The sequence below is a fragment of the Melopsittacus undulatus genome, chromosome 1 (assembly GCF_012275295.1).
Source record: "Melopsittacus undulatus isolate bMelUnd1 chromosome 1, bMelUnd1.mat.Z, whole genome shotgun sequence".
Classification (NCBI taxonomy): Eukaryota; Metazoa; Chordata; class Aves; order Psittaciformes; family Psittaculidae; genus Melopsittacus; species Melopsittacus undulatus.
Window position 1 is genome coordinate 1,155,855 of NC_047527.1, and position 25,861 is coordinate 1,181,715.

A 25,861-nucleotide genomic window follows, 5' to 3' on the forward strand; every position below is an offset into this window, starting at 1 on the left:
TCTAAGGGGTCACTATGGGGCTCTATGGGGCTCTGTGTGGTCACTATGGGGTCACTATGGGGCTTTATGGGGTCACTATGAGGTGCTGTGGGGTCACTATGGGGTCACTATGGGGCTTTATGGGGTCACTATGAGGCTCTATGGGGCCACTAGGGGGCTGTATGGGGGGCTGTGGGGTCACTATGGGGTCACTATGGGGCTTTATGGGGTCACTATGAGGCTCTATGGGGCCACTAGGGGGCTCTATGGGGCTCTATGGGGTCACTATGGGGCGCTATGGCCCCGGGCGGTGTCACTACTGGTCGCTATGGGGTCGCTATGGGCCCTTATGGGGCGGGGGGGGTGTCGCTATAGGGCGCTGTGTAGCGGTAATGACCACCATAGGGCGCTATGGGGCGTTGTGGGTCTCTCTATAGCTCTCTAGGGCGCAGTTGGGCACCGGAGAGCGCTATGGGGCGCTATGGGGCTCTGCGTTGTGCTGTCCCCCCCCATTGGCCGTTGTCCCCGTGGGTCCCTGCCCCATATCTCCCCCTATGGCCCCCCCTGCCGTGGTCACTGCATCCCATGGCCCATATCCCTGTATCCCTGTATTCCCACATCCCATGGCCCCATATCCCCCATATCCCATGTTCCAGTATCCCCATATCCCATATTGCCGTATTCCATATCCCCGTACCCCCCCCGTCCGCTATCCCAATGCCTCAATCTCACATCCCCATGTCCCCTATCTCATATCCCCCCATATCCCATATCCCGATATCCCATATTCCCATATCCCCACGTCCCCATATACCGCTATATCCCTATAGATCCCGATAGATCGCCATATATCCCCATGTATCCCAGTATATCCCGACATATCCCACTATATCCCGCTATATCCCACTGTATCCCGCTATATCCCACTATATCCTGCTATATCCAGATATATCCCGATATATCCCACTATATCCCGATATATCCCGCTGTATCCCACTATATCCCGCTGTATCCCACTATATCCCGCTATATCCCACTATATCCCGCTATATCCCGCTATATCCCACTATATCCCACTGTACCCCGATATATCCTACTATATCCCACTATATCCCCCTATATCCCGATATATCCCACTATATCCCCCTATATCCCCCTATATCCCGCTATATCCCGCTATATCCCGACATATCCCGACATATCCCCATATCCCATATTCCCATATCCCGATAGATCCCCATATATCCCCATGTATCCCAGTATATCCCGACATATCCCCCTATATCCCGATATATCCCGACATATCCCGATATCCCATATTCCCATATCCCGGTATCCCGATAGATCCTGGTATATCCCGATAGATCCCGATAGATCCCGCTGTATCCCGATATATCCCGCTGTATCCCACTATATCCCGATATATCCCGATATCCCATATCCCCCATATCCCAGTATATCCCAGTATATCCCGCTATATCCCGCTATATCCCGGTCTATCCCGGTGTCTCCCGGTGCCTCCGGCCCCTCCCGTGCCCCCGTGCCCGGGGCGGAGCCGTTCCCCGTTCCCCGTCCCCATTCCCTGTTCCCGTTCCCCGTTCCCGTTCCCTGCGTCCCGGCGCATCCGGATGCCCTCCCTGAGGGCGCTGCTCTCCCGCAGGCTCCGGGCGCTGAGGGCCATGGCAATGGGATCGGGATCAATGGGATCAATGGGATCAATGGGATCGGGATCAATGGGATCCAAACGGGAGCCGGTGCTGAGCCCCAGCTCCATGAACGCGGCCATCCGGAGGGTGCAGTACGCGGTGCGCGGCCCCATTGTCACCCGTGCGCTGGAGCTGGAGCAGGAGCTGCGGCAGGTACCGGGAATGGGGTCGGGAATGGGACGGGAATGGGGTCGGGAATGGGAAGGGAATGGGGCTGGGAATGGGGACGGGAATGGGACGGGAATGGGGTCGGGAATGGGAAGGGAATGGGAAGGGAATGGGAAGGGAATGAGACCGGGAATGACCCCGGGAACAGCGGGAATGGGACCGGGAATGAGACCAGGAATGGGACCGGGAACACTGGGAATGAGACCGGGAATGGGACCTGGAATGACCCCGGGAACACCGGGAATGAGACCCGGAATGAGACCGGGAATGAGACCGGGAATGGGACCGGGAACACCGGGAATGAGACAGGGAATGGGACCGGGAATGACCCCGGGAATGAGACCGAGAATGGGACCTGGAATGGGACCTGGAATGACCCCGGGAACACCAGGAATGAGACTGGGAATGGGACCTGGAACACCGGGAACGGGACCGGGAACACAGGGAATGAGACCGGGAATGACCCTCGGGCAGCTCCGCACGGGGCACCCGCTAAAACCGGGAATATCCCACCGGGAATATCCCACCGGGAATGTCGAACCGGGAGCGCCCCCGAGGCTCAGGATCGGGACCGTTCTCCCGGTGTCCCAGCTCCCATTGCGGGGGGGGGGGGGGGGCTGGAAGGGACCGGAGGGGACCGGGGATGGCTCCGGGTGTTACCGGTAGCTCCGGCTGTTACCGGTTACCCCCGTGTGTTACCGGTAGCTCCGGGTATTACTCCGGGTGTTACCGGTGGCTCCGGGTGTTACCGGTAGCTCCGGGTGTTACTCCGGGTGTTACCGGTACCTCCGGGTGTTACCGGTAGCTCCGGGTGTTACTCTGGGTGTTACCGGTAGCTCCGGGTGTTGCTCCGGGTGTTACCGGTAGCTCCGGGTGTTGCTCTGGGTGTTACCGGTACCTCCGGGTGTTACCGGTACCTCCGGGTGTTACTCCGGGTGTTACCGGTAGCTCCGGGTGTTACTCTGGGTGTTACCGGTAGCTCCGGGTGTTGCTCTGGGTGTTACCGGTAGCTCCGGGTGTTACTCTGGGTGTTACCGGTTACCTCGGGTGGTTTCGGGGCAGAGTCCGGGGCCGATCCCGGTCCCATGGGCAAAGGGCAGAGCGATGGGAACGGGAGCGGAACGGGGGTGGGGACGGACCCAGGGAGCCGGGTCCAAAGTCCCCAAGGTCCCAAGTGTCCCATGTCCCGTATCCCACATGTCCCATATATCCCATATCTGACATATCCACACATTCCATATCCCACATGTCTCATGTCCCACATGTCCCATATCCCACATATTCCATAACCAACATGTCCCATACCCCACATATCCCATATATTCCATACCTGACATATCCCACACATCCCATGTCCCACATATCCCATATCCTATATCCCGAATGTCCCACCTGTCCCATAACCAACATGTCCCATGTCACATATCCCACCTGTCCCATATCCTATATCCCATATCCCACATGTCCCTTGTCCCACCTATCCCATGTCCCACCTGTCCCATATCCCACATATTCCATAACCAACATGTCCCATGCCCCACATATCCCATATCCCACCTGTCCCATATTCTATATACCATATATCCCATGTCCCACCTGTCCCATATCCCACATGTCCCATGTCCCACATACCCCGTATCTCATATCACATATCCCACACATCCCATGTCCCACATGTCCCATGTCCCACATATCCCATATCCCACATATTGTGTATCTCCACGTCCATATGCCACCCATGCCATATCCCCACATTTCCCATATCCCCACGTATCCCATATCCCACATCCCACATATCCCATATCCCACATCCCACGTATCCCACAACCCATATATCCCATATCCCACATCCCACATATCCCACATCCCATATATCCCACATCCCATATATCCCATATCCCACATCCCACATATCCCACATCCCATATATCCCATATCCCACATCCCACATATCCCACATCCCATATATCCCATATCTCCCATATCCCACATCCCACATCCCATATATCCCATATCCCACATAACCCATATATCCCATATGCCACATATCCCACATCCCACATATCCCATATCCCTGTGTCCCTGTATCTCCACCAGGACAGAGGACATTGGGAAGATGCCACCCCCGGATCCCTGTCCCTGACCCTATCCCTGTCCTCAGCCTTGTCCCTTCTCCTCTTCCTGTTCCCATCCCTGTTCCTGTCCTGTTATTCCCTATCCCCATCCCTGTTCCCATCCCTGTCCCTGTCTCCATCCCTGGATCCTGTCCTCATCCCTGTCCCTGTCCTCACCCCCATCCCGGTGCCAATGTCCCCATGTTCCCATATCCAACCCCATCCCAATGTTCCCATTTTCCCATTCATGTCCCCATGTTCCCGTACCCCACCTCCCCATACCCTATATCCTGTATCCCACATCCGAAATCCCACATCCCATATTCCCACATCCCATATCCCATATCCCACATTCCATATTCCTACATCCCACATCCCACATTCCCACATCCCATATCCCGTATCCCACATTCCATATTCCTACATCTCATATCCCATATCCCATATTCCCACATCTCACATCCCATATCCCCATATCCCACATTCCATATTCCAACATCCCACATCCCATATCCCATATCCCACATTCCATATTCCTACATCCCACATCCCATATCCCCATATCCCATATCCCACACATCCCATATCCCACATCCCGCATCCCATATCCCACATCCCACACATCCCATACCCCACATTCCATATCCCACATCCCATATTCCCACACATCCCTTATCCCCACATCCCACATCCTACATCCCATATCCGATATCCCACATCCCATATCCTCACATCCCACATTCCATATCCCATATCCCACACATCCCATATCCCACATCCCATATCCCACATCCCATATCCCATATTCCCACATCCCACATCCCATATCCCACATTCCATATTCCCACATCCCACATCCCATATCCCATATTCCCATATCCCACATCCCAAATCCCACATCCCATATCCCATATTCCCACATCCCACATATCCTACATCCCATATTCCCACATCCCACACATCCCACATTCCACATTTCATATCCCATATCCCACACATCCCATATCCCACATCCCACATCCCATATCCCCATCCCTGTCCCCAGGGTGTTCCCAAGCCCTTCAAGGAAGTGATCAAGGCCAACATTGGGGATGCTCACGCTATGGGGCAGAAACCAATCACCTTCCTGCGCCAGGTACCGGGGCCTGCCCCAGATCCCAGTGGGTGCCCCATATCCCATTGGGTGCCCCATACCCCATTGGGTGCCCCATATCCCGTTGGGGTGCCCCCTATCCCATTGTGTGCCCCATATCCCAGTGGGGTGCCCCATATCCCATTGTGTGCCCCAGATCCCATTGGGTGCCCCAGATCCCAGTGGGGTGGTCCCATATCCCACCGGGGTTCCCTGTATCCCATTGGATTCCTTGTATCCCACTGGTTTCCCTGTACCCCATTGGGTTCCCTGTATCCGATTGAGTTCCCTGTATTCCATTGGGTTCCCTGTGTCCCATTGGATTCCCTGTAGCCCATTGCTGTTCCCTGTATCCCATTGCATTCCCTGTATCCCATTGCTGTTCCCTGTATCCCATCCCATTCCCTGTCTCCCATCCCTCTTATTCCCTGTATCCCAGTTGTTCCCGTCCTTGTCTCCCATCCCTGTTATCCCTGCCTCCCATCGCTGTTATTCCCTGTATCCCACTGGTATCCCATTGCATTCCCTGTATCCCATTCCCTGTATCCCATCGTTATTCCCAGTTATCCCACCGTTATTCCCAGTATCCCATCGTTATTCCCTGTATCCCACCGTTATTCCCAGTATCCCACCGTTATTCCCAGTTATCCCATCGTTATTCCCAGTATCCCACCATTATTCCCAGTATCCCATCGTTATTCCCAGTATCCCATCGTTATTCCCAGTTATCCCACCGTTATTCCCTGTATCCCATTGTTATTCCCAGTATCCCACCGTTATTCCCAGCTATCCCACCGTTATTCCCAGTATCCCACCGTTATTCCCTGTATCCCATCGTTATTCCCAGTATCCCATCGTTATTCCCAGTATCCCACCGTTATTCCCAGTATCCCATCGTTATTCCCAGTTATCCCACTGTTATTCCCTGTATCCCATCCCCGTTATTCCCAGTATCCCATCGTTATTCCCAGTATCCCATCATTATTCCCAGTTATCCCACCGTTATTCCCAGTATCCCATCGTTATTCCCAGTTATCCCACCGTTATTCCCTGTATCCCACCGTTATTCCCAGTATCCCATCGTTATTCCCAGTATCCCACCGTTATTCCCAGTTATCCCACCGTTATTCCCAGTATCCCACCATTATTCCCTGTATCCCACCGTTATTCCCAGTATCCCATCGTTATTCCCAGTTATCCCACCGTTATTCCCTGTATCCCACCGTTATTCCCAGTTATCCCATCGTTATTCCCAGTATCCCACCGTTATTCCCAGTATCCCATCGTTATTCCCAGTATCCCACTGTTATTCCCAGTTATCCCACCATTATTCCCAGGATCCCATCGTTATTCCCAGTATCCCACCATTATTCCCAGTATCCCATAGTTATTCCCAGTATCCCGTTGTTATTCCCAGTATCCCATCGTTATTCCCAGTTATCCCACCATTATTCCCAGTATCCCATCGTTATTCCCAGTTATCCCACCGTTATTCCCAGTATCCCACCATTATTCCCAGTTATCCCACCGTTATTCCCAGTATCCCACCGTTATTCCCAGTTATCCCACCGTTATTCCCAGTTATCCCACCGTTATTCCCTGTATCCCATTGTTATTCCCAGTATCCCACCGTTATTCCCAGCTATCCCACCGTTATTCCCAGTATCCCACCGTTATTCCCTGTATCCCATCGTTATTCCCAGTATCCCATCGTTATTCCCAGTATCCCACCGTTATTCCCAGTATCCCATCGTTATTCCCAGTTATCCCACTGTTATTCCCTGTATCCCATCCCCGTTATTCCCAGTATCCCATCGTTATTCCCAGTATCCCATCATTATTCCCAGTTATCCCACCGTTATTCCCAGTATCCCATCGTTATTCCCAGTTATCCCATCGTTATTCCCTGTATCCCATCGTTATTCCCTGTATCCCACCGTTATTCCCAGTATCCCACCGTTATTCCCAGTTATCCCACCGTCATTCCCAGTATCCCACCGTTATTCCCAGTATCCCATCGTTACTCCCAGTATCCCATCGTTATTCCCAGTATCCCACCGTTATTCCCAGTTATCCCACCGTTATTTCCAGTATCCCATCGTTATTCCCAGTTATCCCACCGTTATTCCCAGTATCCCATCGTTATTCCCAGTATCCCACCGTTATTCCCAGTTATCCCACCGTTATTCCCAGTATCCCACCGTTATTCCCAGTATCCCACAGTTATTCCCAGTATCCCATCGCATTCCCAGTTATCCCACTGTCATTCCCAGTTATCCCAGTGTCATTCCCTGTCTCCGCAGGTGTCAGCTCTGTGCCTGTTCCCCCCCCTGCTCTCTGACCCCTCCTTCCCCGAGGACGCCAAAGCTCGAGCCCGGCGCCTGCTGGCGGCCTGCGCGGGGCAGAGCGTCGGTGAGCGATGACGTCATCATCCCGCGCCCGTGACGTCATCATCGGGGGTGCTGACGTCATCACCCATGGGGGGGCAGTGACGTCACCCGTGGGGCTCTGACACCATCATCAATGGGGTGGTGATGTCATCACCCAGGGCTAGTGACGTCATCATCGATGGGGCAGTGACGTCATCAGTGGGGCTCTGACGTCATCACCCGGGGGCTCTGGCGTCATCATCAATGGGGGCGGTGACATCATCAGATATGGGGGTGGTGACATCACCCGTGGGTCTGTGATGTCATCCGTGGGGCTCTGACGTCATATATGGGGCTCTGACGTCATCTATGGGGCTCTGATGTCACCTGTGGGGCTGTGACATCACCCATGGGGCTGTGACATCACCCATGGGGCTGTGACATCACCCGTGGGGCTCTGACATCATCTATGGGGCTCTGATGTTATCCGTGGGGCAGTGACGTCACCTATAGGGCAGTGACATCACTATGGAGCACTGGTGTCACCTATGGGGCATTGGTACCACCCATGGGGCACTGATGTCACCTATGGGGCAGTGACATCACCCATGGGGCAGTGACATCACCCATGGGGTACTGGGGTTCCCCCATAGGCCATTGCTGTCCCCTTCAGGACCCCACTGGCAGCTCTGGTGTCACCTTTGGGGTGCCAGGGTCCCAGTTTGGGACCTTGGGGTCCCCTTTAGGACATTGGTGTCCCATTGGTGTCCCCTATAGGACCTTGGGGTCCCCTTTAAGGTCTTGGCTTCTCCTTAGCATCACCTTTGGGACCATGAGCATCACCTTTGTGGTGCTGCTGCCCCCTTTACCACCTTGGGGTCCCCTTTAGGACCTTGGGGTCCCCTTTGGTGTCACATTTAGGACCTTGGTGTCACCTTTGAGACCTTGGCATCCCTTTAGGACGTTGGTGTCCCATTGGTGTCACCTTTGGGACCTCGAGCATCACTTTTGGGGTGCTGCTGTCCCCTTTACGACCTCGGTGTCCCCCTTGGTGTCACCTTTAGGACCTTGGTGGCACCTTTGGGACCTTGAGCATCACTTTTGGGGCCCTGGTTTCCCCTTGGTGTCTGCTTTGATGTCCCCTTTAGGACCTTGATGTCCCCTTAACATCACCTTTGGGTTCTTGAGTATCACTTTTGGGGTGCTGCTGTCCCCTTTAGGACCTTGGGGTCCCCTTTGGTGTCACCTTTGAGACCTTGGGGTCCCCTTTAAGATCTTGGTGTGTCCTTAACATCACCTTTGGGACCATGAGCATCACTTTTGGGGCCTTGGTGTCCCCTTGGTGCCGCCTTTGGTGTCACCTTTGGGACCCTGGTATCTCCTTTAGGACCTCGATGTCCCCTTAACATCACCTTTGGGACCTTGGTGTCCCCTTGGTGTCACCTTTGTGTGCTCAAGCATCACTTTTGGGCTGCTGCTGTCCCCTTTACCACCTTGGTGTCCCCTTTGGTGTCACCTTTGAGACCTTGGGGTCCCCTTGGGGTCCCTTTTAGCACCTTGACGTCCCCTTGGTGTCCTCTTTAGGACCTTGGGGTCCCCTTGGTGTCCCCTTTAGCACCTTGGGGTCCCCTTGGGGTCCCCTTTAGGACCTCAGGGTCCCCATTGGTGTCCCCTTTAGGACCTTGGTGTCCCCTTGGTGTCCCCTTTAGGACCTTGGTGTCCCCTTGGTGTCCCCTTTAGGACCTTGGTGTCCCCTTTGGTGTCCCCTTTAGCACCTTGGGGTCCCCTTGGGGTCCCCTTTAGGACCTTGGTGTCCCTTTGGTGTCCCCTTTAGGACCTTGGTGTCCCCTTAGGGTCCCTTTTAGCACCTTGATGTCCCCTTGGTGTCCCCTTTAGGACCTTGGGGTCCCCTTTGGTGTCCTGTTTAGGACCTTGGGGTCCCCTTAACATCACCTTTGGGACCATGAGCATCACTTTTGGGGCCCTGGTTTCCCCTTGGTGTCCCCTTTAGGAACTTGGTGTCCCCTTTGGTGTCCCCTTTAGCACCCTGATGTCCCCTTGGTGTCCTCTTTAGGACCTTGGGGTCCCCTTTAGGACCTTGATGTTCCCTTGGTGTCCCCTTTAGGACCTTGGGGTCCCCATTGGGTCCTCGAGCATCACCCTTGGGTCCCCCCCAGGCTCCTACAGTGCCAGCCCTGGCCTGGACGTGGTGCGTGCGGATGTGGCTCAGTTCCTGCAGCGCCGCGATGGGATCCCTGCTGACCCCAACCACATCTTCCTGTCCTCGGGCGCCAGCGAGGCCATCGTGGTACCGGCAACCCCATAGACACCCCATAGACACCCCATAGACACCCCATAGAGACCCATAGAGACACATAGAGACACATAGAGACCCATAGAGAGATATAGACACCCATAGAGACCCCATAACCACCCACAGAGACACATAGAGACCCATAGCCACGCATAGACAACTCATAGACACCCAGAGACACCCATAGACCCCATAAAGACCCATAGACCCCATAAACACACATAGACCCCATAGAGACCCATAGACCCTCACAGACACCATAGACACCCATAGGCCCCATAGACCCCCCATAACCCCCCCATAACAAAACCACAGACCACCCATAACCCCCCCATAACCCCCATAAACCCCCCATAACCCACCATAACCCCCCCAACCCCCATAACCCCCCATAAGCCCCCCATAACCCCCCCATAACCTCCCCACAACCCCCGATAACCACCCATAACCCCCCATAACACCCATAACCCCCCATAACCCCCCATAAACCCCCATAGCCCCACCATAACCCCCCAATAATCCCCCATAACCCCCATTACTCCCACATAATCCTCCCCATAACCCCCCCAACCCCCCCATAACCCCTCGTTACCACCCCATAACCCCCATAACCCCCATAACCCTATAACCCCCCAACAACCCCCCATAACCCCCCCATAACCCCCCATAACACCCCCACAACCCCCATAAGCCCCCCAAACCCCTCCACAACCCCCCATAACCCTCCACAACCCCCATAACCCCTCATAACCCTCCCCACAACCCCCTCATAACACCCCATAACCCCCATAGCCCCCCATAACCCTCACATAACAGCCCCCATTACCCCCCCATAACCCTCACAACCCCCCCATAGCCCCCCCATAACCCCCCATAGCCTCCCCAAAACCCCACCATAACCCCCATAGCCCCCCATTACAGCCCCCCATAACCCTCACAACCTCCCCATAACCCCCACATAACCCCCCCATTACCCCCCCCACTCCCCCACCGGCCCCACAAAGGCCCCTTTGTGCCGGATGCCAATGGGATGGGGGGGCCCTGGTGGTGTCCATGGTGTTCCCATGGGGATGCCCCAGTGCCAGCGGCAGCCCCGGCCCCATGGGCCCCATGCCCAGAGCTCGGCCCTGGGCCCAACACCCCCAGTGCCAGCAGCCCTGGCACAGTGCCCTCAGCATTCCTGTGCCCATTCCCATGTCCTCGGCATTCCCATACCCATTCCCATCCCTTCCACCCCCATCCCATTCCCGTGCCCCTGGCATTCCCATGCCCTCAACATTCCCGTTCCCCTTCCCTCCATCCCCATCCCATTCCCATGCCCTCGGCATTCCCATGCCCATTCCCATCCCTTCCATCCCCATTCCATTCCCATGCCCCTGGCATTCCCGTGCCCTCAGCATTCCCATGCCCTCAGCATTCCCATGGCCCTGGCAGTCCCATGCCCATTCCCATCCCTTCCACCCCATCCCATTCCTGTGCCCTCGGCATTCCTGTGCCCATTCCCGTGCCCATTCCCTCCATCCCCACCCCATTCCCATGCCCTCAGCATTCCCGTCCCCATTCCCTCCATCCCCAGCCCATTCCCATGCCCTCGGCATTCCCGTGCCCCTTCCCTCCATTCCCAACCCATTCCCGTGCCCTTGGCATTCCAGTGCCTCTGGCATTCCCGTCCCCATTCCCTCCATCCCCACCCTATTCCCATGCCCTTGGCATTCCCATGCCCTCAGCATTCCTGTGCCCTCGGCATTCCCGTCCCCATTCCCTCCATCCCCACCCCATTCCCGTCCCATTATTCACCATTATTCCCATTGTTCACCATTATTCCCACTGTTCCCATTGTTACCATTGTTCACCATTATTCCTGTTATTCCTTTTGCCGTTCCCGTTCCTGTTCCCATTGTTCACCATTATTCCCATTATTCCCATTGCCATTCCCGTTGCTGTTCCCTTTGTTCACCATTATCTCTGTTATTCCCGTTGTTCCCGTTCCCATTCCCATTGTTCACCATTATTCCCGTTATCCCCGTTATTCCTGTTATTCCCGTTCCCATTGTTCACCATTATTCCCATTCCCATTGTTCACCATTATTCCCACTGTTCCCATAGTTCACCATTATTCTCGTTATCTCCATTGCTGTTCCCGTTGTTCCCGTTGCCATTCCCATTGTTCACCATTATTCCCATTCCCGTTATTCCCATTCCCATTCCCGCTGTTCCCATTGTTCCCATTCCCATTCCCATTCCCATTCCCACTGTTCCCATTGTTTGTTCACCGTTATTCCCATTGCCGTTCCCATTGTTCACCATTATTCCTGTTATTCCCATTGTTCCCATTCCCATTCCCATTGTTCACCATTATTCCCGTTATTCCCATTGCTGTTCCCATTGTTCCCATTCCCATTCCCATTGTTCACCATTATTCCCGTTATTCCCATTGCTGTTCCCATTCCCATTCCCATTGTTCACCATTATTCCCATTATTCTCGTTATTCCCATTGTTCCCATTCCCATTCCCATTGTTCACCATTATTCCCGTTATTCCCATTCCCATTCCCATCGTTCCCATTCCCATTCCCATTGTTCACCATTATTCCCATTATTCCCATTCCCATTCCCATTGTTCACCATTATTCCCGTTATTCCCGTTACTCCCATTCCCATTCCCATTGTTCACCTTTATTCCCATTGTTCACCGTTATTCCCATTCCCATTCCCATTGTTCACCATTATTCCCATTATTCCCATTCCCATTGTTCACCATTATTCCTGTTATTCCCATTGTTGTTCCCATTCCCATTCCCATTTTTCACCATTATTCCCGTTATTCCCGTTATTCCCATTGTTCCCATTCCCATTGTTCACCATTATTCCCGTTACTCCCATTCCCATTCCCATTGTTCCCATTTTTCCCATTGTTCACCGTTATTCTGATTCCCATTCCCATTGTTCACCATTATTCCCATTATTCCCATTGCCGTTCCCATTGTTCACCATTATTCCCATTGTTCCCATTGTTCCCATTCCCATTCCCATCATTCCCATTCCCATTCCCATTGTTCACCATTATTCCCATTGTTCCCATTGTTCCCATTCCCATTCCCGTTGTTCACCGTTATTCCCGTTATTCCCATTATCCCCATTGCCGTTCCCGTTCCCGTTGCCCCTCAGACGATGCTGAAGCTGCTGGTGTGGGGCTCGGGCCGGTCTCGCACGGGGGTGCTGGTGCCGCTGCCCCAGTACCCCCTGTACTCGGCGGCACTGGCGGAACTGGAGGCCGAGCGGCTCAGCTACAGCCTGGCCGAGGATCGAGCCTGGGCCCTGGACCTGCCCGAGCTGAGGAGGGCACTGAAGGAGGGACGGGGACACTGCTGCCCGCGGGTGCTCTGCGTCATCAACCCCGGGAACCCCACCGGTAACCATGGACACGGGGATACAGGGATACGGGATGGGAAACATGGAGAGATGGGGATGGGAGACTGGGATGTGATGGAGATAGGGATGGCATGGGAGACATGGGGTTGGGATGGGAGAGATGGAGATGGGATGGGAGACATAGGATGGGATGGAGATGGGATGGGAGACGTGGGGATGGGAGACATGGAGATGGGATGCGAGACATGGGATGGGAGATGTGGAGATGGGATGGGAGACATGGGGAGATGGGGATGGGAGATATGGGATGGGAGACATGGGATGGGAGACATGGGATGGGAGCCATAGGATGGGAAACATGGAGATGGGATGGGAGACATGGGGATGGGATGGAGATGGGATGGGAAACATGGAGAGATGGAGATGGGAGACGTGGGGATGGGAGAGATGGGGATGGGATGGGAAACATGGGATAGGATGGGAGACATGGGATGGGATCCATAGGTTGGGATGAGAGACATGGGATGAGAGACATGGGGATGAGAGCCATGGGATGGGAGCCATGGGATGGGATAGGAGACATGGGGATGGGAGACATGGGATAGGATAGGAGACATGGGATGAGAACCATAGGTTGTGATAAGAATCATGGGATGAGAGACATGGGGATGGGAGCCATGGGATGGGCTGGGATCCATAGTTTGGGGTGGGACCCCTGGCGATGGGAGCCGTAGGATGGGATGGGAGACATGCCTTGGTCTGGGATCCGTAGTTTGGGATGGGACCCCTTGGGTTGGGAGCCATAGGATGGAATGGGAGCCATGCGTTGGGCTGGGATCCATAGTTTGGGATGGGATCCCTGGGGAGGGGAGTCTTAGGATGGGATGGGATTCGTAGTTGGGGTGGGATCCCTGGTGATGGAATGGGAACCATAGTCCGGGATGGGAGCCGTAGACTGGGATGGGAGCCATAGGATGGGATGGGAGCCATGCATTGGGCTGGGATCCATAGTTTGGGATGGGAACCCTGGTGATGGGATCCATAAGCTGGGATGGGAGTCATGCGTTGGGCTGGGATCCATAGTTTGGGATGGGACCCCTGGGGACGGGAGTCATAGGATGGGATGGGATTCGTAGTTGGGGTGGGATCCCTGGTGATGGAATGGGAGCCACAGGATGGGATGGGAGCCATAGAATGGGATAGGATCCATAGTTTGGGATGGGACCCCTGGCGATGGGAGCCATAGACGGGGATGGAAGCCATAGACCTGGATGGGAGCCATAGGCTGGGATGGGAGCCATGGGATGGGATGGGAGCCCGGGCAATGGGAGCCATAGGATGGGATGGTAGCCATAGGCTGGGATGGGAGCTATAAGAGGGGATGGGAGCCATAGACCGGGATGGGAGACATGGGCTGGGAGCCATAGGATGGGATGGGAGCCCTGCATTGGGCTGGGAGCCAGGGGATGGAGCCCCAGGGCTGGGACCATGGGGCTGGCTTGGGCCCCCCCCCCCCCCCCCCCCCCGCTCCCAGCTGTGGGTCTGGGCCCCCCAACCCCTCCCCCTGTGCCCCCAGGGCAGGTCCAGAGCCGTGAATGCATCGAGGAAGTCATCAAGTTTGCATATGAGGAGAGACTCTTCCTGATGGCCGATGAGGTGAGACCGGACATGGGAGATGGGAATGGGATCCATGGGATGGGATGGGAGACATGGGATGGGAGCAGTAGGATGGGAGACATGGGATGGGATGGGAGACATGGAATGAGATCCGTGGGGATGGGAGCCATGGGGATGGGAGACATGGGGATGGGAGACATGGGATGGGAGACATGGGGATGGGAGACATGGGGATGGGAGACGTGGGATGGGAGACATGGGGATGGGATGGGAGACGTGGGATGGGGGACAGGGGATGGGAGACATGGGATGGGATGGGAGACATGGGATGGGAGACATGGGATGGGAGCAGTGGGATGGGATAGGAGACATGGGATGGGAGACATGGGGATGGGATCCATGGGATGGGATGGGAGACGTGGGATGGGATCCATGGGATGGGATGGGAGACATGGAATGAGATCCATGGGGATGGGAGACACGGGATGGGAGCCATGGGATGGGATAGGAGACGTGGCAATGGGAGACATGGCAATGGGAGACATGGGATGGGATGAGAGCCATGGGATGGGATAGGAGACATAGCGATGGGAGCCACAGGATGGGATTCATAGGTTGGGATGAGAGACATGGGGATGGGACCTGTGGGATGGGAGCAGTGGGATGGAATCCATAGGATAGGATCCATAGGTTGGGATAGGATCCATGGGATGTGATGGGAGGCATGGGATGGGAGCCACGTGTTGGGCTGGGATCCATGGGGTGGGATCCATAGGATGGAATCCATAGGTTGGGCTGGGATCCATGGGGTAGGATCCATCTCTGTGGGCACAGCCCCACGGCAGCCCCCACCCCACACGTGTGGGTCTGAGCCCCACGGTCCCCCCCAGGTCTACCAGGACAACATCTATGGCGAGGGCTGTGAGTTCCATGCGTTCCGGAAGGTTCTGGCGCAGATGGGGCCACCCTACTCTGATACTGTGGAGCTGGCGTCATTCCACTCCCTGTCCAAGGGATTCATGGGGGAGTGAGTGCGGCTCTGCCCCATGGATATGGGGATGTGGGGCTGGGGATGTGGGGCTGGCAGTCAGTGGGTGTTATGGGTCCATGGATGTTATGGGGTGGGGATGGGGTTGTCATGGCCCCATGGATATCATGGGGTGGGGATGGGGATGCTGTGGGTCCATGGATGTCATGGGTTGGGAATGGGGATGCTGTGGGTCCATGGAGGTTATGGATCAGGGATGGGGATGCTGTGGGTCCATGGATGTTATGGGGTGGGGATTAGGATGTCATGGCCCCATGGATATCATGGGGTGGGGATGGGGATGCTGTGGGTACATTGGTGCAAGGGTGGGGATGAGGATGGCATGGGTCCAAGGGTGGGGATGGGAATACTGTGGGTTCATGGAGGTTATGGATCAGGGATGGGAATGCTGTGGGTCCATGGATGTTATGGGTTGGGGATGGGGATGAGGATGTCTTGGGTCCAGTCGTGGGGATGGGGATGCTGTGGGTCCATGGAGGTTATGGGGTGGGGATGGGGATGCTGTGGGTCCATGGATGTTATGGGGTGGGGATGGGGATGTCATGGCCCCATGGATATCATGGGGTGGGGATGGGGATGCTGTGGGTCCATTGGTACAAGCGTGGGGATGAGGATGTAATGGGTCCAAGGGTGGGGATGGGGATGCTGTGGGTCCATGGATGTTAGGGGGTGGGGATGGGGATGCTGTGGGTCCATGGATGTTATGGGTTGGGGATGGGGATGAGGATGTCTTGGGTCCAGTTGTGGGGATGGGGATGCTGTGGGTCCATGAATGGGGATGGGGATGCTGGGGGTCCATGGATGTTATGGGGTGGGGATGGGGATGTCATGGCCCCATGGATGTTATGGGGTGGGAATGGGGATGCTGTGGGTACATTGGTGCAAGGGTGGGGATGAGGATGTAATGGGTCCAAGGGTGGGGAGGGGGATGCTGTGGGTCCATGGAGGTTATGGGTTGGGGATGGGGATGCTGTGGGTCCATGGAGGTTATGGGGTGGGGATGGGGATGAGGATGTCTTGGGTCCAGTCATGGGGATGGGGATGCTGTGGGTCCATGGATGTCATGGGTTGGGGATGGGGATGCTGTGGGTCCATGGATGTTATGGGGTGGGGATGGGGATGCTGTGGGTCCATGGATGTTATGGGGTGGGGATGGGGATGTAGGTTCCCATCCACAGGTTCCCATCCATGGGTCCTATCCATGGATCCCTCTCTGTAGGTTCCCATCCATGAATCCCTCTCTGTGGATTCCCATCCATGGGTCCTATCCATGGGTCTCTCTATAGGTTCCCATCCATGGTTCCCATCCATGGGTCCCACCCATGGGTCCCATCCATGGTTCCCATCCACAGTTCCCCACCCATGGGTCCCTCTCTGTAGGTTCCTATGCACAGGTCCCATCCATGTTTCTCATCCATGGGTCCCATCCATGGATCCCTCTATAGGTCCCATCCATGGTTCCAACTAAAGATCCCTCTATAGGTCCCTCTATATGTCCCCCCCCCATTCCATGGGTCACCGTGTCCCATTCCCCCCATTCCATGGGTCACTGTGCCCCCCCCCGGGATGCATTGGGATGAACCGGGATGCACTGGGATGCACTGGGATGAACTGAGATGCATCGGGAAGCACTGGGATGCATTGGGATGCACTGGGAAGCACCAGGATGCATTGGGATGCATCGGGAAATTCTGGGATGCACTAGGATGCATTGGAATGCATTGGGATACACTGGGATGCACTGGGATGCATTGGGATGCACTGGGATGCATTGGGAAGCACCAGGATTCACCGGGATGCACTGGGATGCACCGGGATGCACTGGGATGCACTAGGATGCATTGGGATATACTGGGAAGCACTGGGATGCACTGGGATGCATTGGGATGCATCGGGAAGCACTGGGATGCACTGGGAAGCACTGGGATGCACCGGGATGCATTGGGAAGCACTGGGATGCATTGGGATGCACTGGGACGCACTGGGATGCACTGGGACACACTGGGATGCATTGGGATGCATCGGGAAGCACCGGGATGCACTGGGATGCATTAGGATGCACCGGGATGCACTGGGATGCACTGGGATGCACTGGGATGTACTGGGATGCACTGGGATGCACTAGGACACACCAGGATGCACCGGGATGCACTGGGATGCACCGGGATGCACTGGGATGCATTGGAAAGCACTGGGAAGCACTGGGATGCACTGGGATGCACTGGGATGCACTGGGAAGCACCGGGATGCATTGGGATGCATTGGAAAGCATTGGGAAGCACTGGGATGCACTGGGAAGCACTGGGAAGCACTGGGAAGCACTGGGAAGCACCGGGATGCACTGGGATGCATTAGGAAGCACCGGGATGCACTGGGAAGCACTGGGATGTACTGGGATGTCATACCCATGTGTCCCCATTCCCCCATCGCAGGTGTGGGTTCCGGGGCGGGTTCATGGAGGTCAGGAACCTGCATCCCGAGGTGCTCCAGGAGCTCTCCAAGCTGGTGTCCGTCAGGCTCTGTCCTCCCGTGCCCGGACAGATCCTGATGGGAGCTCTGCTCAACCCACCCGAGCCCGGGGAGCCCTCGCACCAGCAGTACCAGGAGGTGAGGCTGCAATGGGAGCTATGGGATACATGGGATAATGGGGGTAAAGGTGATGAATAGGGTGAGATGGGATAAATGGGATGGGCTAAATGGGGTGGGATAAATGGGATTAATGGAATGCGATAAATGGGATAAATGGGGTGGGATAAAGGGGATAAAGGGGATGAATGGGATAAATAGGGTGAGATGGGATAAATAGGGTGAGATGGGATAACTGGGGTGGGATAAAGGGGATGGATGGGATAAAGGGGATAAAGGGGATAAATAGGATGAGATGGGATAAATGGGGTGGGATAAAGAGGATGGGATAAATGGGATTAATGGAATGCGATAAATGGGATAAATGGGGTGGCATAAAGGGGATGGATGGGATAAAGGGGATAAAGGGGATAGATAGGATGAGATGGGATAAATGGGGATGGGATAAATGGGATAAATGGGGTGGGATAAATGGGGTAAGTGGGGTAAACGGGATAAATGGCTCCTCTGCCCCGGGGAGCCCTCGCACCAGCAGTACCAGGAGGTGAGGCCGCAGCAATGGGAGCAATGGGATAATGGGGGTAAAGGGGATGAATGGGGTGGGATAAAGGGGATTAATGGGATAAATAGGGTGAGATGGGATAAATGGGGATGGGATAAATGGGATGAATGGGATAAATGGGATAAATGGCTCCTCTGCCCCCGGGAGCCCTTGCACCAGCAGTACCAGGAGGTGAGGCCGCAACAGGAGCAATGGGAGCAACGGGAGCAATGGGATACAGGGGATGGAATGGATGGGGATAAAGGGGATAAATAGGGTGAGATGGGATAAATGGGGATGGGATAAATGGGATGAATGGGATGGGATAAATGGGGTAAGTGGGGTAAATGGGGTAAATGGCTCCCCTGCCCTGGGGAGCCCTCGCACCAGCAGTACCAGGAGGTGAGGCCGCAACGGGATACACGGGATGGGTGGGATAATGGGGGTAAAGGGGATGAATGGGGTGGGATAAAGGGGATAAATGGGATGGGATAAATGGGGTTAATGGAATGGGATAAATGGGATAAGTGGGATAAATGGGATGGATGGGATAAATGGGTGGGATAAAGGGGATAAATGGGATAAATGGGATGGGATAAATGGGGTGGGATAAATGGGGTGGGATAAATGGGATAAGTGGGATAAATGAGATAAATGGGATGGGATAAATGGGGTGGGATAAAGGGGATAAAGGAGATACAAGGGATAAAGGGGATGAATGGGATAAAGAGGGTAAGATCGGATAAAATGGGATGGGATAAATGGGGTGGGATAAAGGGGATGGGGATGGGTCACGGTCATTCCATGTGTGATGGATTGGTCGGGGGATGAGGTGGGGGTGGAGAGGGATGGATGGGGGGGGATGGGAATGGGGATGGGGATGAGGATATGGGTGGGGCTGGGCTGGGGATTGGATTGAGTGGGGAGGGGATAGGGATGGAATGGGATGGGGATAGGATGGGATGGGATATTATGGGATGGGTTGGGATATTATGGGATGGGTTGGGATATTATGGGATACCCCCACCCCACAGGAGAAAGGTGCAGTGCTGCGGGTGATGGTGCTGGGATATGGTGGGATGGGCAGTGCTGGGATGCAGTGGGGGGCAATGGGATGCAGGGGATGCACTGGGTACACTGGGATGCACTGGGATGCATTGGAATGCACTGAATGCACTGGGATGCAATGGGAAGCACTGGGATGCAATGGGAAGCACTAGGCCGCACCGGGATGCATTGGGATGCAATGGGATGTATTGGGAAGCAGTGGGATACAATGGGAAGCACTGGGCTGCACCGGGATGCATTGGGATGCACCGGGATGCATTGGGCTGCACCGGGATACATTGGGATGCACCGGGATGCACTGGGAAGCACTGGGAAGCACTGGGATGCATTGGGAAGCACTGGGATGCACTGGGATGCATTGGGATGAACTGGAATGCACTGGGATACAATGGGAAGCACTGGGATGCACTGGGATGCACCGGGATGCATTGGGATGCACTGGGATGCACTGGGATGCACTGGGATGCATTGGGAAGCACTGGGAAGCACTGGGAAGCACTGGGATGCACTGGGATGCATTGGGAAGCACTGGGAAGCACCGGGATGCACCGGGATGCATTGGGAAGCACTGGGATACACTGGGAAGCACTGGGATGCACTGGGATGCATTGGGATCCATTGGGATGCACTGGGATGCACTGGGATGCACTGGGAAGCACCGGGATGCATTGGGATGCACTGGGATGCATTGGGAAGCACTGGGATGCACTGGGATGCACTGGGATGCACTGGGATGCATTGGGGTGCATTGGGATGCATTGGGAAGCACTGGAATTCACTGGGATGCATTGGGAAGCACCGGGATGCACTGGGATGCATTGGATGAACTGGGATGCAGTGGGATGCAATGGGATGCATTGGGATGCATTGGGAAGCACTGGAATGCACCGGGATGCACTGGGATGCACCGGGATGCATTGGGAAGCACTGGGAAGCACTGGGCTGCACCGGGATGCACCGGGATGCACTGGGAAGCACTGGGAAGCACTGGGAAGCACTGGGAAGCACTGGGATGCACTGGGAAGCACTGGGAAGCACTGGGATGCATTGGGATGCACTGGGATGCATTGGGAAGCACTGGGATGCACTGGGCTGCCCCCATTGCCGCAGGAGAAGGCTGCTGTGCTGCGGGCGCTGGCGGAACGGGCGCGTCTGACCGAGCAGCTCCTGAACAAGATTCCCGGGATCCGCTGCAATCCGGTGCAAGGAGCCATGTATGCGTTCCCCAGCATCCAGCTGCCCCCGCGAGCATGTGCTGCTGCCCAGGTGGGGATGATGGGAATGGGGTGGGAATGATGGGGAATGGAGATGGGGATGATGGGGAATGGGGTGGGAATGGGATGGGAATGATGGGGAATGGGGATGGGGATGATGGGGAATGGGGTGGGAATGGGGTGGGAATGATGGGGAATGGGATGGGAATGATGGGGAATGGAGATGGGGATGATGGGGAATGGGGTGGGAATGGGGTGGGAATGATGGGGAATGGGATGGGAATGATGGGGAATGGGGTGGGGATGATGGGGAATGGGGATGGGAATGATGGAGAACAGGGATGGGGATGGGAATGGGAATGATGGGGAATGGGGATGGGAATGATGGGGAATGGGAATGATGGGGAATGGGATGGGGATGATGGGGAATGGGGATGGGAATGATGGGGAATGGGGATGGGAATGATGGGGAATGGGGATGGGAATGATGGGGAATGGGATGGGGATGATGGGGAATGGGATGGGGATGATGGGGAATGGAGATGGGAATGATGGGGAATGGGGATGGGGATGATGGGGAATGGGGGTGATGGGGAATGGGAATGATGGGGAATGGGATGGGAATGATGGGGAATGGGGATGGGAATGATGGGGAATGGGGATGGGGATGATGGGGAATGGATATGGGGATGATGGGATGGGGATGATGGGGAATGGGATGGGAATGATGGGGAATGGGGATGGGGATGATGGGGAATGGAGATGGGGATGATGGGGAATGGGATGGGAATGATGGGGAATGGGATGGGGATGATGGGGAATGGGAATGAGGGGGAATGGGGTGGGAATGATGGGGAATGGGGATGGGGATGATGGGGAATGGGATGGGAATGATGGGAATGGGATGGGGATGATGGGGAATGGGGATGGGAATGATGGGGAATGGAGATGGGGATGATGGGGAATGGGAATGATGGGGAATGGGATGGGGATGATGGGGAATGGGATGGGGATGATGGGGAATGGGGATGGGAATGATGGGGAATGGGATGGGGATGATGGGGAATGGGATGGGGATGATGGGGAATGGGATGGGGATGACAGGATGGGATGGGAATGATGGGGAATGGGAATGATGGGGAATGGGGTGGGAATGATGGGATGGGAGTGGGAATGATGGGGAACGGGGATGGGAATGATGGGATGGGGGTGGGAATAGGAATGAAGGGGAATGGGGATGGGAATGATGGGGAACAGGGATGGGGATGGGAATGGGAATGATGAGGAATGGAGATGGGAATGATGGGATGGGGATGGGAATGATGGGGAATGGGAATGTAATAATGGGGAATGGGATTGGAATGATGTGAAAATGGAGATGGGAATGGGAATGATGGTGAATGAGATGGGAATGATGGGATGGGAATGGGAATGACAGGATGGGAGTGGGAATGATGGGGAATGGGATGGGAATGATGGGGAATGGAGATGGGAATTGGAATGATGGGGAATGGGGATGGAAATGATGGGAAATGGGATGGGAATGATGGGGAATGGGGATGGGGATGATGGGATATAGAGATGGGGATGATGGGGAATGGGGTGGGAATGATGGGAAATGGGGATGATGGAAAATAGGATGGGAATGACAGGATGGGAATGGGATGGGGATGATGTGAAATGGGATGGGAATGATGTGGAATGGGGATGGGGCTGATGGGGAATGGGATGGGAATGACGGGGAATGGGGATGGGAATGATGGGTTTGGGGATGACAGAATGGGGATGGGAATGATGGGGAATGGGGATGATGGGGAATGGGATGGGAATGATGGGGAATGGGATGGGGATAATGGGGAATGGGATGGGAATGATGGGGAATGGGGATGGGAATGACGGGGAATGGGGATGGGGATGATGGGGAATGGGATGGGGATGATGGGGAATGGAGATGGGGATGATGGGGAATGGAGATGGGGATGATGGGAATGGGATGGGAATGATGGGGAATGGGGATGGGGATGATGGGGAATGGAGATGGGGATGATGGGGATGGGAATGATGGGGAATGGAATGAGGATGATGGGGAATGGGGATGGGGATGATGGGGAATGGGAATGAGGGGGAATGGAGATGGGGAATGGGATGGGAATGAGTGGGAATGGGAATGGGAATGATGGGGAATGGGATGGGAATGATGGGGAATGGGGATGATGGGGAATGGGATGGGAATGATGGGGAATGGGATGGGGATGATGGGGAATGAGGATGGGGATGATGGGGAATGGAGATGGGAATGATGGGGAATGGGATGGGAATGATGGGAAATGGGGTGGGAATGATGGGATGGGAATGGGAATGATGTGGAACGGGGATGGGAATGATGGGGAACAGGGATGGGGATGGGAATGATGGGGAATGGAGATGGGAATGATGGGATGGGGATGGGAATGATGGGTAACGGGAATGTAATAATGGGGAATGGGATTGGAATGATGTGAAAATGGAGATGGGAATGGGAATGATGGTGAATGAGATGGGAATGATGGGATGGGAATGGGAATGACAGGATGGGAGTGGGAATGATGGGGAATGGGATGGGAATGATGGGGAATGGGGATGGGGATGGGAATGGGAATGATGGGGAATGGGGATGGGAATGATGGGGATGGGAATAATGGGGAATGGGATGGGAATGATGGGGAATGGGGATGGGGAAGACGGGGAATGGAGATGGGAATGGGAATGATGGGGAATGGGGATGATGGGGAATGGGAATGGGAATGATGGGAAATGGGATGGGGATGATGGGGAATGGGATGGGGATGATGGGAAATGGAGATGGGGATGATGGGGAACGGGGATGGGGATGGGAATGGGAATGATGGGAAATGGAGATGGGAATGATGGGGAATGGGATGGGGATGAGGGGGAATGGAGATGGGGATGATGGGGAATGGAGATGGAAATGATGGGAAATGGAGATGGGAATGATGGGAAATGGAGATGGGAATGATGGGGATGGGAATGATGGGAAATGGGATGAGGATGATGGGGAATGGGATGGGGATGATGGGGAATGGGATGGGAATGATGGGGAATGGAGATGGGAATGATGGGAAATGGGATTGGAATGATGGGGAATGGGAATGGGAATGATGGGGAATGGGATGGGGATGATGGGAAATTGAGATGGGAATGAGGAATATGTGATGTGGGAATGATGGACGTGGGAAGTGGGGTGGGAATGAGGGACAATGTGGGGATGGGAATGATGAGAAGTGGGGATGTGAATGATGGGAAATGGAGATGGGAATGGGAATGATGGGAAGCAGAGGTGGGAATCATGGACACTGTGGGGCTGGGGGTGATGGACATGGGATGTGGGGTGGGAATGAGGGGAATTGGGGATGGGAATGATGGGAAGCAGAGACAGGAATGGGGGACAGGGCTTATGGGATGGGAATGATGGGCATAGAATGGGGGAATGATGGATACCTTGGGAATGACGGATATGGGATATGGGAATGTGGCCATGGATGTGGGGGAGGGGACCCTGACTCCTGCCCCCTGACTCCTGCCCCCTGACCCCTGCCCCCTGACCCCGCAGGCCGCAGGGCAGCCCCCAGACCTGTTCTTCTGCCTGCGGCTGCTGGAGGGCACTGGGATCTGCCTCGTTCCTGGCAGCGGCTTCGGGCAGAGAGAGGGAACCTTCCACTTCCGGTGCGCCGGCAGGGGGCGACGTGGGGCGGGGGGGGACGGACCTGCTATGGGGCTGGACCCACAACCAAACCCCATTGGGGGCAATGGGGCAGGGATGATGGGGGGGGATGGGATCCCTCTATGGGGCTGGGGATGGGAACCCTCTATGGGGCTGGACCCACAACTGGAAACCATTGGGGGCAATGGGGCTGTGGGGCTGGGGATGGGGGGGAAGGGGATATGGGGCGAAGGTTTGGGATCCTTCTATGGGGCTGGACCCACAACCGGGAACCATTGGGGGCAATGGGGCAGAGGTGGGCCTGTGGGGCTGGGGATGGGGGGGGGATGGGGATATGGGGCTGGGGTGAATGTTTGGGGTCCTTCTGTGGGGCTGGACCCACAACCAAGCCCCCATTAGGGGAAATGGGGCTGTGGGGCTGGGAATGGGGGGGGATGGGATCCCTCTATGGGGCTGGACCCACAACCAAGCCCCAATCATGGTGGCCATTGAGGAGGACACAGGGGCTATGGGGTGGTGGAGGAGGGATAAGGAGGTGACAATGGGGCAGAAGTGGTGCTATGGGGCTGGGAATGATGGGAGATGGGGATATGGGGCTGGAGTGACGGTTTGGGGTCCTTCTATGGGGCTGGACCGACAACCAAGCCCCCATTGAGGAGAACACAAGGTCTATGGGGCGGTGAATGAGGACCAAGGGGGCTGCTGGGTTGTGGGGTGTGTGGCGGTGGTTGTGGGGCAGAGCTGGCACTTGGGGGGTGCCCCACATGCCCAAGCAGCCCCTGCCCCCCAGGATGACGATCCTGCCCCCCACCGAGAAGCTCCAGCTCCTGCTTGAGAAGCTCGGCAACTTCTACACCAACTTCGTCAAGGAGTACTCCTAATGCCAACAGCGCCCCATAGCGCCCCATAGCG

General features: G+C 55.4%; 1 protein-coding gene across 1 annotated transcript; it reads left to right on the plus strand.

Moving 5' to 3' along the window:
• The first annotated feature begins 1,724 nt into the window (after window positions 1–1,724).
• Window positions 1,725–25,861, plus strand: GPT (glutamic--pyruvic transaminase). Its single transcript, XM_034064754.1, has 11 exons — window positions 1,725–1,838; window positions 5,013–5,102; window positions 7,403–7,511; window positions 9,646–9,776; window positions 12,951–13,194; window positions 14,731–14,810; window positions 15,662–15,798; window positions 18,252–18,426; window positions 21,125–21,280; window positions 24,839–24,951; window positions 25,740–25,861. Exons 1-11 carry the CDS (start codon window positions 1,752–1,754, stop codon window positions 25,828–25,830), a joined length of 1,413 nt encoding a protein of 470 aa, XP_033920645.1. The 5' UTR covers window positions 1,725–1,751; the 3' UTR covers window positions 25,831–25,861.